Consider the following 13611-nt stretch of genomic DNA (forward strand, 5'->3'; position numbering starts at 1 on the left):
TGTATTATTTGACCATTAAAATGTCGCTGTATGGTGTAATGCAACTGAAAATGAGCGCTAAACAGCACATGAAAAATACAAACGACAGGGTCTCAAAGTGACCCTAATGCACTATTTCACTTCTCATTTCTCTCGCTAGCCTTTTTGAGGTTTTTGGGTTGCCGTAGCTGCATGATGTCAGACAACTATGTCCGCTTCCTTTTAGTGATATTTCTTGACTTAGTAGTATTTAAAAAAATGCATTATTATATGATAATTTATGGAGTGGCGCTTTATATTCAAATCATGATTGTTTGTAAAACATTTTAATTGCATGGAGGCGCTCAATAATACATACTCTCCCTTTAAAGCAGAGGTGTTAAACTCAATTATACAGAGAGCCAGAAGTCAAACCACACCTTCGGTCGCGGGCCGAACAGGATCAATATTTATCGAATACACTTTCCTTTAAAAAAAATAAAATAATAATGAATATGAATTTAAAACAGTCAGGAATATTATTCCAGAATAAACAAACTTAAACATTAAATGAATTAAAAATCGTTGCTCTCCATAAAAATACCTCCTGTCAAAACTATAAAAATGAAAATATGAAAAAAATGGAAAATATAAATAAAATTTGTGCTTTTCTCTTTGGGAATTTGCTTTAGTGAAAAACATCTTCGTATTCTTCTTTAACTCTTCAACTTTCTGTATCTTTTCTCTGGATTCAAGGTTTTTTAGCTTACTCTGAAGTTTTGTCTTGTAGTGCCGTTTTAATGCAGTGTTCATTTTACCTCTGAAAAGTGATGGGTCCCGGGGTCTCGGTGCTCAAAATTCTATGGGTCCCAACAGAGATCTATGTGTCCCCAAAATTTAGTGTTATCGAGGTTGAAATTGTAAATCGGCAACAAATATATAATATAAATCTATATATTCATTCAGTTTTAATCAATCAATAATACGGTTTATTGGTAATACAAATCAGTTATCACTTCAAGATTTTTCAGTTCACAACAATATTGTACATTATACATAATAATATTGCTGAAATATTAATCTATATTTTCATTCAGTTTTAATCATCACAGTTAATTGGTAATACGAAGCAGTTATCACTTCAGATTTTTCAGTTCACAAAAATATTGTACATTATACAAAATAATATTGCTGAAATATTAGTCTATATATTCATGCAGTTTTAATCATCACAGTTAATTGGTAATACAAAGCAAGTTATCACTTCTGATTTTTCAGTTCATATATTTTTCGTGGTTTGCTGTCCCGCCACAGTTGTAATGCCTTCTCAAGGTCCAATCCATTATTATCCTCCTCATAGCGTAACCAGGAATATAATTGAGTCCATTTTGGCAGAAAAGTCCTTTTCATGCTAGTATTCTTTTGTTTGTTTTCTTTCGTCGAATTGTTCGCTTCAACACACGTGTTTTCCTAGCCTCCGCAATCTTCCGAAGAATTTCTCCGCCGTTTTGTCTTGCCGGAATTATTGTTGTTGTTATCACTTTCTGCATTATGTTTTGACTTATTACTGAGACTGAAGAAATTATCAATTTTGTGTTGATTTTCACCTTCCCTCAACAACAAGCACCACAACAATGACGTAATCTCGAAGCAACGAGATCTCGTTGGCCGAAATCGGCGTCCAGACAAAAACTCGAACCGCGAGACCAAAACAACAATGGCGGATCTGCCTGACAAAAAGTTTGGAATGCGGTAAATCTTTGTTTAAAAAAAAGTAATCGGTTAATAATGACAATTTTGTGTCCAAAAAGTTGCGTCCCGGGGACGCACGTTGATTTGACACTGTGCGTCCCCAGCAAAAATGATGCGTCTAGGACGCAGGGACGCGGGCAAACGAGAACACTTTAAATTCCTTAATTACAGCCACAAAATCTCCACAAAAAAGACACACGGGTTTACCGGCAATGTCAGTTAACATAATTTTCTCGGCCATTGTGGTTTTTAGTATCCGAGTATAATTTGAAAGTTATCAGGGTTTCATAGACCCGGGCCATTCTAGTAGATGTATATCAAAGGATTTCACGGGCCGGATATGATTGTACGCCGGGCCGGATGTGGCCCGTGGGCCGTGAGTTCGACACATGTGCTTTAAAGCTACATTTTGGACAAATTAAAAACCCAGACACTATGAAAATGTATTTCTTTTTTGTGCAACTGTCTTCACTGAACAACGGTCGTTGTGATCATCTGTACTGACCTTGTCGCGACTATACTACCAGCCAGCCCCGCTCGCATCAAAGGTGTCTCTTTTGGTTTTATTAGAGACTCAAATTTCTTTCTCCTGTGAACATTTTCTGAATGGTTTACTCCAGTGAAGAGCCCCTCAAACGCTACACAATGCTTTCTCAAGATACACCTTTGAGGACCATTTGCTGTTCATTTCTGAAAAAAAAAAAAATAGAAAAGAGTTAGCTTCTAATTTGCTCATTTCTTCTCACAAGCAGTCGTGGGAAAATTACAGTATTTTCCGTCTGTAAGGCGCACCTAAAAACTTCAAACCGGCCAGAGATTTGAAAGTGCGCCTTGTATAACGCTGAATACTGTGGATAGGAATGGAAATGCATACCGTATTTATAGGTGTCTTACTACCAAAATCACAAACCATTGTATGCATCGCAAGTGTCGGCACTTTGCTTCTAGACCACCAGTGGTACAGATGACGTACGAGTAGGCATATGAGTTTATCTCGTGATCCCACAATTTTTACTTATGGTGCCAGAAATAAATTTTGAAGAGTTTAGAAATCAGAAAGTCTTTCAACAACCTACTATTACATAAGTATTGATATTAAACCACAAATGTATTGATGCATAGATGAAGTGGAGGGGCTATTTAACCCAGGGGTGAAGCGTACGGCCCTTTTGGGTTAAAACATTTGGTCAAGAGGTCGATACTGGAGATTTGTCCAATTTTTTCATCTATTAATACATATAGTACATGCAGACATCGCTATGTGATATTTCTTTATATTTGTTTTTAAATGTATTAATGTATTCAATTTCTTTTGAAATGCTAACAATTAAAGAAAATAGTACATTAGGTCCCTGTTTTAAGTGCTAAATTGGATACTTATTGTAGTATTACTTAAGGCCTTGTTTTTTTGTATTTTTGTAGTATTTCTGCAGTTGAATCTTTGTCCCATTTCCGAAGTGTTTTTTAAGTATAACTAGTTTCATTTTTCAAATAATCGTTGTAGTATTTCTGCAATAGTACTTTTGTAGTATTTCCGTAGTAGTCATTTCTGTAGTATTTCTTATTGTTTCTATAATATAATTTTTGTAGTGTATCTGTACTATTTTGTAATATTTATGTTATAGTAATATTTCTCTAGTAGTATTTTTGTATGATGGGAGGTCGGTGGTTCGCGCCCCGGCCGAGTCATTCCTAAGACTTAAAAAGTGGTCGGCGGCGCCCTCTGTTGGCTGCGGCTGCATCGGCTCGCTACAACGGGTCAGGTGCAATCGACATTTCGTTCTGTGTACATTGTTACACAGAATGACAATACAAGGAAATTATTATTATTATTATTATTATTATTATTATTGTAGTGGGATTTATGTAAGCATTTTTGAAATATTTTCATAGTAATATTTTTGTTGCATTTCTGTATAATCTCAGTAGTATTTTTATATTTATGTAGTGCTATTTTGTAGTATTTCTTTAGCATTTATGTAATATTACTGTAGTTGTGTTTTTATATCCCCGCAACCCTACTGTGGGGGATTTGGTGCAGATAATGGATTTATTTATGTATGCTTTGACATTATTTCTGTTCTACTATTTCTGTAGTAGTATTTTTGTATTATAGTATTACTGTAGCACTATTTGTGTAGTAGTTCTGTACTATTTTTTATTTCCAGGATTGTAGTAAAACAATTTATAGATTCCTGTTTTCAAGCACTTAATTTAATATTTAATTTTGTAGTATTTTGTAGTATTTGTATTTTTGTTGTAGACAAACAAATGGGGCAATGGTGACAAAGTTGTCACAAAATTGATTAGTAGTATTTGATTTAGTATTATATACATTGTCACTATATTTGAACAATTTTTGTTTGGCGGATTGGATGAAAAAGCTTGATGGTCAGAATGTGCCCCACAGCCTGTGATTTGCCCACCGCCAGTTTAAGCTATCAGAATGCAGAACAAAATGCACTATGCAAATCTGTTTTTTGGGCACTGTGAGTAAAATAGTGTGATAATGAGATAAAATCCAATGCCTTTTCGTATGTTGTTTTCGTTGCATATAGTGTTTTGCTTTTTTGGTCAGCTACACTTGATCAATCATTGCTATATTGTATAGTTCATTCTAATTTTCTTGCGCTTTATAGTCTTGTACCAGATGCATTGAAAATATATAACAAAAGACTATTTTGGGGGATTAGGGGAGGTGCGCCTTATAATCAGGTGCGTCTTATCGTGTGGAAGATATCATAATTTGACTTTTAAATGCAGCCTATTTCCTTGTTACGTTTGCAGAGCCCGAGCACGAGCTCTTCTTGGTCTACGGCAAAGGTCGACCTGGCGTCATTAGGGGCATGGACATGAATGCCAAAGTCCCGGATGAGTACATGATCCCCATTGAGAATCTCATGAAGCCCAGAGCTTTGGATTTCCACGCCGAGAGCGAGTTCATTTACTTCGCCGACGCCACTAGCTACATCATCGGGCGGCAGAAGATCGATGGGACTGAGCGGGACACCATTCTTAAAGAAGGTGAGGTGTGATTCAGAGAGAAAACCAGACTTTACCAAAAGTAGAGACTTAACTTATTCAGTGCCAGACGTTTCTCTCAAATGGGAAGAGTCAGTGACAGGCATTTTTTGCTATTTTGACTCATTTTTGAAGGCCTACAGAAAATGTAGTTCTGTAGCTTCTGTACATAGGCTTAGGACATATCATAATAAGGCTTCAACCCTCATATTGCGTACAAAAATAAAATATCTTTTTAGCTTTCACCATTGTTTAGTTGTGTCATGAAAATACTTGTTTCCAAGTGAAAAGATGCCTTTCACAACGAACGTATGTTTCGGTGCTTTTTTTTGTTTTTAATGTTTAACATTTTTGATAACTGAAAAATCTCTAAATGATGCTTTCCATAAACAACTTTGCTTGCATAATAACATTTAATTGCATGAACAGCAAACGTATGCATGATGATGCATGAACTTTGCAAGAAACTTAACAGGGTTCTCACAGATCTTGGAAAAGTCTTAAAAAGCATTGAATTCATTATTCTAAAATAAGGCATTTGCATTAAAATGTCTTAATTTTCAAAAAAAAATTAAAAGTCTTAAACATGTGAACACTCATTAATCAGATTTACATTTGTTTGAACTAAAGATTTAGTAAGATTTAGCAATTGTGTCTTAAATAATAAGTCACTAATTTACTTTTGTGGCTACAATAAGAGAACTATCAAAACGGTAATGTGGTTTCAGTCGAGCATTTCGGTTTGCACACAATACACATTGCTACTTCAGGCAGAGAAGTTTACTTTGGACCATGGCTGTCCGACGAACGTTTTTCGCCATGGCTTAAACCTGTGCTAGGTTATGTCTACGAGGCACGATGTATTGTGTGCGAGAAATATGAATGTTTTAGTTTTTTTCAATTGTGTTTTTTATTTTGGTCGCCTGGTTTTAAATTTGATTACCAAAGGTATTAAAGTGTTAAAAAGTCTTGAATTTAACTTACCTTTACCTGTAGGAACCCTGTTTTAAGTGCCCAATGTTTCCTGTGACGTGATCACACGATTTTGGTCACCATGGCGCTCGTGTTCCTGCGGACAAAGACAAAAGGACATTGTAATCTTTAAAAAAAAAAAAAAGCTCCGTCTGCACTTATCCATATATTCGCTTCTCTCTCACACTGCAACCCTACTGCCCATATAGGCCGCCTACACACTTCAATTGCTGGATACAGGATGCAACACTAGTAAGTGGGGGCTCCCTCAATGTGTGGAGAAAGATCAAGCCATCTAATGGTGATTTATCATACTGAAATCAATACTACAGGTCTGATACTGAGTGATGAGCTGCGCCAAACACTTAATAGTGTTTAAAAAGAAGGCACACAAAAATGTATTTTTGCAATGCTTCTGAAAACGTATTTTTACATTATGGCACTGAACAAGTTAATTGTGAACTTTTCCCTCTGCAGGGATCCACACGGTGGAGGGCATCGCCGTGGACTGGATGGCAGACAATTTGTACTGGACGGACGACGGCCCCAAAAAAACCATCAGCGTGGCTCGGCTTGAGAAAGCGTCTCAAACCCGCAAGACTCTTATAGAGGATAAGATGACTCACCCTCGAGCTATCGTGGTCGACCCTCTCCATGGGTAAGTCAGTGGGTGAATTATTTTAACTTATTTAGGAGCTCAACATTATTGTGATATCAATAGATAGATAGATAGATAGATAGATAGATACTTTATTCATCCCCGAAGGGAAATTCACATTTCCAGCAGCATCCCTGAGCTGAGAACAGTACAATAATAAAGCCAAAAAATGAAAATATACAAATACCCAGTGTGACGTGCAAATGCCCACTGTAGCGTGTTTTATAGAATAGCTAAATAGTGCTACACAGAATACATATTGCAGTAAGATTCGGTAATATCCAATGTAGGTGGTGTGGTTTAATGTGGGCCTTTACTCTGCCGGGTGGAGTTAAAGAGCCTCATGGCATGAGGAAGAAAATATCTCTTCAGTCTGTCCTTAGTACAAGACAGTGACAGCAGTCTGTCGCTGAAACTGCTCTTCTGTCTGGAGATAATGCTGTGTAGTGGATGCGATGGATTGTCCATGATTGACCTCAGCTTTTTCAGTGCTCGTCTCTCAGCTACTGTTGTTAGGCTGTCCAGCTCTTTGCCCACAACAGAGCTCGCTTTCCTAGCCAGTTTATTGAGACGAGAGGCATCCTTCTTCTTGACGCTGCCTCCCCAACACGCTGCCGCATAGAAGAGGGCGCTTGCCACAATAGACGAGTAACTTGTTGTTGCTACACCTTTTTGTGGATTTTTTTTTGTTTTTTTTGCATGGAATGCTTTTTGACAAAGGTGTTTTGGGGAAATCTTTAGCTGACATACTATACACCAGAAGTAACCAATCGTTTTCCAATGAAGGGCTTTTAAAGAGGGGCTTGCTCTGATGTTTTTGAAATGAAGCTAACCAAATGTTGTGTTTTGTTTTGGGGGGTTTAATGTTTCAGGTTTTGTTTTTTGGGGGGCTTTATTTTCGACTGTTTGTTTTTGGAGATTTTTTGATTGATTTTTTTATAGGGATGGTTTATTGGGTTTTGTTTTATTCCTTTAAATATTTTTGGGAGATGGAGAAGGTATTTTTTTTGTGGGAATAGTTTGTTTGGGTTTGATTTGTCATGGGATTTAAAAAAACAATTTTTTTGAGAATATGTTTTGGGAGGTTTGTTTTTGGGAATAGGGGTTTTGGTTTGGTTTTGGGGGGGTAGTTGTATGGTTTTGTTTTAGAGTTCATTTTTCGCGGGCGTTGTGTGTGTTTTTCATTTTTAATAGGTTGTTTATGTTTTCATTTTTAATATTTTGGAACAATAGTTTTTCTTGGGGGGGATTGGAAGTTGCTTGTTTTTGTGGAGAATGGTTGGTTCTGGGTTTGATTTATGAATTTTTGATTTTTTTTCGGTGGGGATTTTGGGTTGAGTTTTTAGTTTGGTTTGAGTTTTTTAAGAGGTTTTATGTTTTTGTTTTATATATAGTAGTATATATATTTAGTTGTATTTTTTTCCAATGTTTTTTCTTATTATCATTTGATTTGGGGGTATTCCTTATTTTGTTTTTATTTTTCTATGATCATTTCAATATTATTTATGATACGATTTTTTTTTTGTTTTTATGGCAGATGTTGGTCGATGTGTTTTTCACATTCTGAGAATATTTTTTCCCCAAGAACAATTGGTATCATTGTACAATTATAAAGCGCTTATGAAGTCATTGAAGACCGCCCAAAGTGCTTTACAATGTATTTCACACTTACCCGTTCACAGACGCACTCCCACACGAGAGCGGCATCAGCCATGCAAGGCCCCTACTTGCTTATCAGGTTCAGTGTCTTGCCCGAGGACAGTTTGACATTTCACTCAGAGGTGACGGGAATTGAACCTGAAAACTCTACCTCCTGAACTGCTGCCGCCCCAGTATATTAGAGCAATAATACAAAACTAGAAAAATATTACTTTTAAAGACAGCATAATGATCCGTCGTCAACCACAGAACATTTGCTTATCCGTTTTTTCTGATCGATCGCGATATTAAACACTTCAACTACCAATATTGCAAACCAATAACACTAGTACAGATTAATCAAACCTTTTTTTCTTTACTGTATATAATAAAAATCTTGTAAATCGTTAATATACATCCATGGATAAAATGCCATAATGTATGCAACACATTTTGTCAAGCAAGGATCATTTTTAGCTGATACTGCAGGCCACTGAGTAAAGTTTAGTGGTCCAAAGATGGTCTCCAAGCCATTGTTTGGACATTTCTCGAATACACTCTTACAGTAAAAACATTGTATGCTAATGGTTTATTAATTGTTTGCACATTACTGGTATTACAATATAATTAATTTACAAAATACCTTAAGAACCAAAATCAAAAGGATATTTTCTCTGAAATCGTGTCCCAGCTTTATAGTCACTAAAATATTTTGGCAGATTAAAAAAAAAAATCAACCTCTCTAGTGTTGCAGTAGCTGAGTATCTCTTAAAGACACTCAAAAATCAATCAAAATCAATGCTAATTTTTGTGGTAGTAAATAGAACTTTGAGTGAGGCTATTATCTCATTTAGTTTGTTCTCATGCAATCGTCTTATACCATCTTTTTGTCATCCCAAAAACATCTGCAAAGACCTTGCACCTAGCTCAATACAATTTACGCTCCATAATCAGCTATGTACAAGTGTTGATTTTGTCTCCCTAGTTTCCGCCTTCCTCATAGAGAAATTATACATGATGGGTTCTTGTCACTTTTTGGCCACACACATGAAAGCACAAACACGCTCCCGTGATGTGTATTGACGGCGCTACCCGAGGGAAAAGCGCTAGCCCGCACTAATGCCCGGAATCCATCAGACTCTGCAAAAGGAACAGAAAATAAGATCGATGAGGGAAGGGAAAAAAACAACAATGTTTGGTCAAGTGTACAAAGACTTTCTTGATCGATTAATCGGTCAAAAGTTTAAATAATTATTCATGCTCAGCTTGAATTTTGATGCCTGCTCGTATGATGGGAACAATTTGGAAATGGTTCTTACCCGTTGACATCCCCGCAGTGACCTGTCCTTTCTTGCATTTGTCTTCTGTGGACGCCCGTGACTTAAATGAGTTTTTAGTTTTGTAAAGATTCAATATTCTTAAAATCACAGTTTTGGAACAATCACTTTGTCTTGCTATGGCTAATAGAGTCATCCCTTTTCTTTTTATCCTGGAGAACCTGCTGCCGAAGGTTTTCAGTGACTTTAGAACAGCCCACCGTCTTGCAAAGTCCGTGAAACTGGCGAATAGAATGCCAGTTGAATACGAGTTGACAGATAATCAAGGAAATTAGCTCAATGTGCTGGATTAGCACCATTAAATGGGAGCACCTGAGTATTTTGATCATTATTTTTTGTACAAAATACTTTTTTTTGTTAAATACCTTTTCCATTTTGTGACACATCAAAATGTCTCTAAAATAGAATGTTCAACAGTTTAGATGGCAGTTGTTCAGAATCTTTTTTTTTATGAATTGCTTTGCCGATATATATCATATATATATCTATATATACCATATTTTCCGCACTATAAGGCGCACCGTGTTATAAGGCGCACCTTCAATGAATGATATATTTTAAAACTTTTTCCATACATAAGGCGCACCGCATTATAAGGCGCTATAAGTGCATGCTGGTTTAAGATCAGGTAATTATGCAATTTTGTAATTGTAATCCTGTGCAGTCCTTCGAGACATTTTTGTGATTAAGGGCCATATAAATAAATGTGACTTGACTTGACTTGGCTACAGTAGAGGATGTAGTTATGTTATGCAACAGTCAGATAGGTCAGTCAAACTTTATTAATAGATAACAAACAAGCTTTCCACAACTCCATTCACTCCCAAAATGAATAAACAGCTGTTTTATTATTTTATCTGAGGTAAAGCATTTTCGTGACCCATCTTTAACATCTTTGAACAACAGCAAGGCATAACATTTTACTTTTCCTCCATTTAGTCAAGACGCAAAAAAAGTCTGATACTGTTATGGTAAATTAAACGTTAGTGCAATCGCAATATAGTGACACTCGTAATGTGCAAAAACAATAATAAGTGCAAAACAATAACAATAAAGCAATAACATAATAACTGTAAAATGTAAAACGTAAACAGCTCATCCTCAGGCTTCTTCCACTTCCGCAACATCGATTCATTAATGTTAAACTCTCTTGCTGCTGCTCTATTTCCGTGTTCTACTGCGTGACTGATCGCCTTGAGTTTAAACTCTGCGTTGTAAGCGTGTCTCTTAATAGGAGCCATTTCAGGGTCTTTATACAAACGCACAAATAAAAGAGAATCGTTGTTTGATATTTCCCAGTATGCACAGCGCACTTCTTCTTCTACGCGAAAAATTGAGCCGGTGGCTGCTTCTCTTAGTGGCGAGACCTTGCAATTCAATATTGATCCATGTACAAGGCGCACCGGATTGTAAGGCGCATAGTCAGGTTTTTAAAAAAAAAATCAGATTATATGTGCGCCTTATAGTGCGGAAAATACGGTATATATATATATATATATATATATATATATATATATATATATACGCACACAAATGTACATACATACATGCAGGTGATCACCATTTCTTTGCACTCTTTTGACTTTCCTCAAAGTCCGATTTAATTGGCGAAATTTCAATGTTATGAGCCGCTTAAATATGTGTGGCTGCTGTAACATTGCTACGCAGTTTGTTTTGGGTGGACACATTGACTTGTTCCCCCGTCCACCTCGGCTGTTTGACTGACAGCATACACCAGCCTATCACAGTCAGGCACAGACAATCACGCCCACCAAAACACACAGACATACAACCAGCCCTTCGTGATAGCATTTGCTGTGTGCTCCCCTGCTCAGAAAACAACGCACAATACATTGATATCAATGACAATAAAGACAATTCCATACAAAATCCATGAAGCAGTAAACCAGCCCTAATCCAAGCACCAAGTAGCGAGGACTTACTGTTTTAATGATAGTAATCCCTTATTCTAAAGGTGGATGTACTGGACAGACTGGGAAGAAGATCCCAAGGAGAGCAAACGAGGAAAAATCGAACGCGCCTGGATGGACGGTTCCAACAGAAACGTTTTCCTTACCAGCAAAACTGTGCTGTGGCCCAACGGCCTCAGCTTGGACATCCCACAGGGAATTCTTTACTGGGTGGATGCTTATTATGACCGCATCGAGATGGTCTACCTCAACACTTCGGAACGCAAGGTCAGTGCTTACTTCCATCACACGAGTTGCATTTCTTCACTTAGCTTTAGCCTAACCTAGCTTTAGCATACTCCAGCTTTGGTGTTTTCTGTATTTCATACTAGATTTCATCTTGTTAACTAGTCTACCCTAGCCTGGCTTTGTTTCCTGTGTTTGTGACTTAAAAAACAACAACAAAATAAAGCATTTATTTTTATTGTTATGTTTTCGAGTATTTTATGCTAAATTCAGTTATTTCTTTATAGATTAGCGTTTAAACTAGAGATGTCTCACTTTAGCACTCACTGTGTTTTTCACTTAACACGGAATTAAATGTAAAGCATCTCATTTTAGTGGCATGTTTACAAGTCTTTTGAGCCAGCCTTAAGTTCTATCTTCATTGTTTATTGTGAAACTTTTGTAAAGATTATGTCGAACTTTGCAAATTTTCCAAATGTTTTACACGGTTACAAATCAAACAGGAAACCCATTATTCTGAGGGGTTTTATGACTTGTTCTTTAATGGACCCCAAAATGCTAACGGCCTCATTTCTAGCATCATTAGCCGCAAACAGGCAAAAGTTTAAGGAAAGATCATTACTGTCACGTTTGTTTTTTTGCCTTTTTCTTGCTGAGGATAGACGGTGTACGAGGGCCAGGAACTCAACCACGCCTTTGGTCTCTGCCATTATAAGCACTTTTTATTCTGGAACGAGTACCGCAGCGGCAGTATTTATAAGTTGGACACTACTACGAGCACCGCTACGTTGTTGCGCAATGAAAGGCCGCCCATTTTTGAGATTCGCATGTATGACGCGCAGCAACAACAAGGTACACCCTCTTGCATATGAAACAAGCTTGTGTCTGTTTTCTTTTGTTTTATTAAAATATGTGTTTGCCTCTCCAGGTTCCAATGCATGTCGTGTGCACAATGGAGGCTGCACCAGTCTGTGTCTGGCCATACCAGGGGGCAGGCATTGTGCCTGTGCAGAGGACCAAATACTTGACCCAACTGACAACACAAGCTGCAAAGGCAATTTTTTTTGCAATCCTTTTACACCGGCAATAAATAAACTATTATTTTCGGGTTTTCGTATAGGTAAACAATTCAAAGTATAGTAAAATAAGAAAAGAATTCTAGTTAACCCGTGTTTATTTGTATAGCCCTTAATAACAAGAAGTCTCAAATTGCTGCACAGACCAATGACTAGTACAGACATCATCATTACACCATCCCCTGATCTAAAACCTGCATGAGGGCAAGGAAAAACTCAAAACCTCAGCATGAGAAAAATTAAGAAACGTTTAGAAGCGAGAGCACATGAGGTAATCCCCATTCCAGGATAACTAGGCTGGAATGGATGTGAATTTGTTGAATGATATGCCTTCGGCATTAAATCAGGTGTGGCTCAAACAAAGACAAAATTGATATTTGTTCTTGGATTTGCGCATGCAGCTTTTAATCAGGTATACTCTGTAGTCCAGAATTTACAGCACTCTGAAGTAAAGCGGGCATTGGCACCAATACTAATATCTGTTATTGGTACTACATCCTGACTTATCTCTACATTGGACTGCCAGCATGCGATCACAATCTGTGTGTCCCTTGATTAATTCCTCCTTTGTTAAGATTTGTCTTCTTATCTTTACCCACAGCCAACCCATCTTACGTGCCACCTCCTCAATGCCAGCCTGGAGAGTTCGCCTGTAAGAATAATCGCTGCATCCAGGAACGCTGGAAATGTGACGGCGACAACGACTGCCTGGACAACAGCGATGAGGCTCCAGAGCTGTGCCGTGAGTTAACTCATAAAATATGGAGGACCAGTCGTTCCACATGTATTAATACATAAATAAATAAGTAAATGCCTACAAATATGTGTCATGTAAATTAATATATAATATAATTAATAAACATCTACAGATGCTGCCCTACTTACGAACGAGATCATTTGTTTGAAAGTTGCTTCAGTGCTATATTTTGTATGTTTAAGGTTTATATAAGTATGTTTAAGGCTTGTATAAGTAACCTGTATTTTTTTGTACTAAAAAAATAAACATTTCATAAAATAATATGCTCTATAAAGATAAATTAAGT

General features: G+C 37.0%; 1 protein-coding gene across 1 annotated transcript in view; it reads left to right on the forward strand.

Moving 5' to 3' along the window:
* The window catches only part of LOC148364518 (low-density lipoprotein receptor-related protein 1-like), a 231213-nt gene that overhangs the window by 113714 nt on the left and 103888 nt on the right, over positions 1-13611 (forward strand). Inside the window, exons 11-16 of the mRNA XM_088338658.1 lie at positions 4498-4734; positions 6181-6361; positions 11312-11534; positions 12155-12344; positions 12421-12546; positions 13170-13310. Of these exons, the coding sequence (XP_088194784.1) occupies positions 4498-4734; positions 6181-6361; positions 11312-11534; positions 12155-12344; positions 12421-12546; positions 13170-13310 (1098 nt within the window). The remainder of the gene's footprint in view (positions 1-4497; positions 4735-6180; positions 6362-11311; positions 11535-12154; positions 12345-12420; positions 12547-13169; positions 13311-13611) is intronic.

Source organism: Urocampus carinirostris, chromosome 6 (assembly GCF_059441175.1).
Source record: "Urocampus carinirostris isolate Australia breed hairy pipefish chromosome 6, RoL_Ucar_1.0, whole genome shotgun sequence".
NCBI classification, from domain to species: Eukaryota; Metazoa; Chordata; class Actinopteri; order Syngnathiformes; family Syngnathidae; genus Urocampus; species Urocampus carinirostris.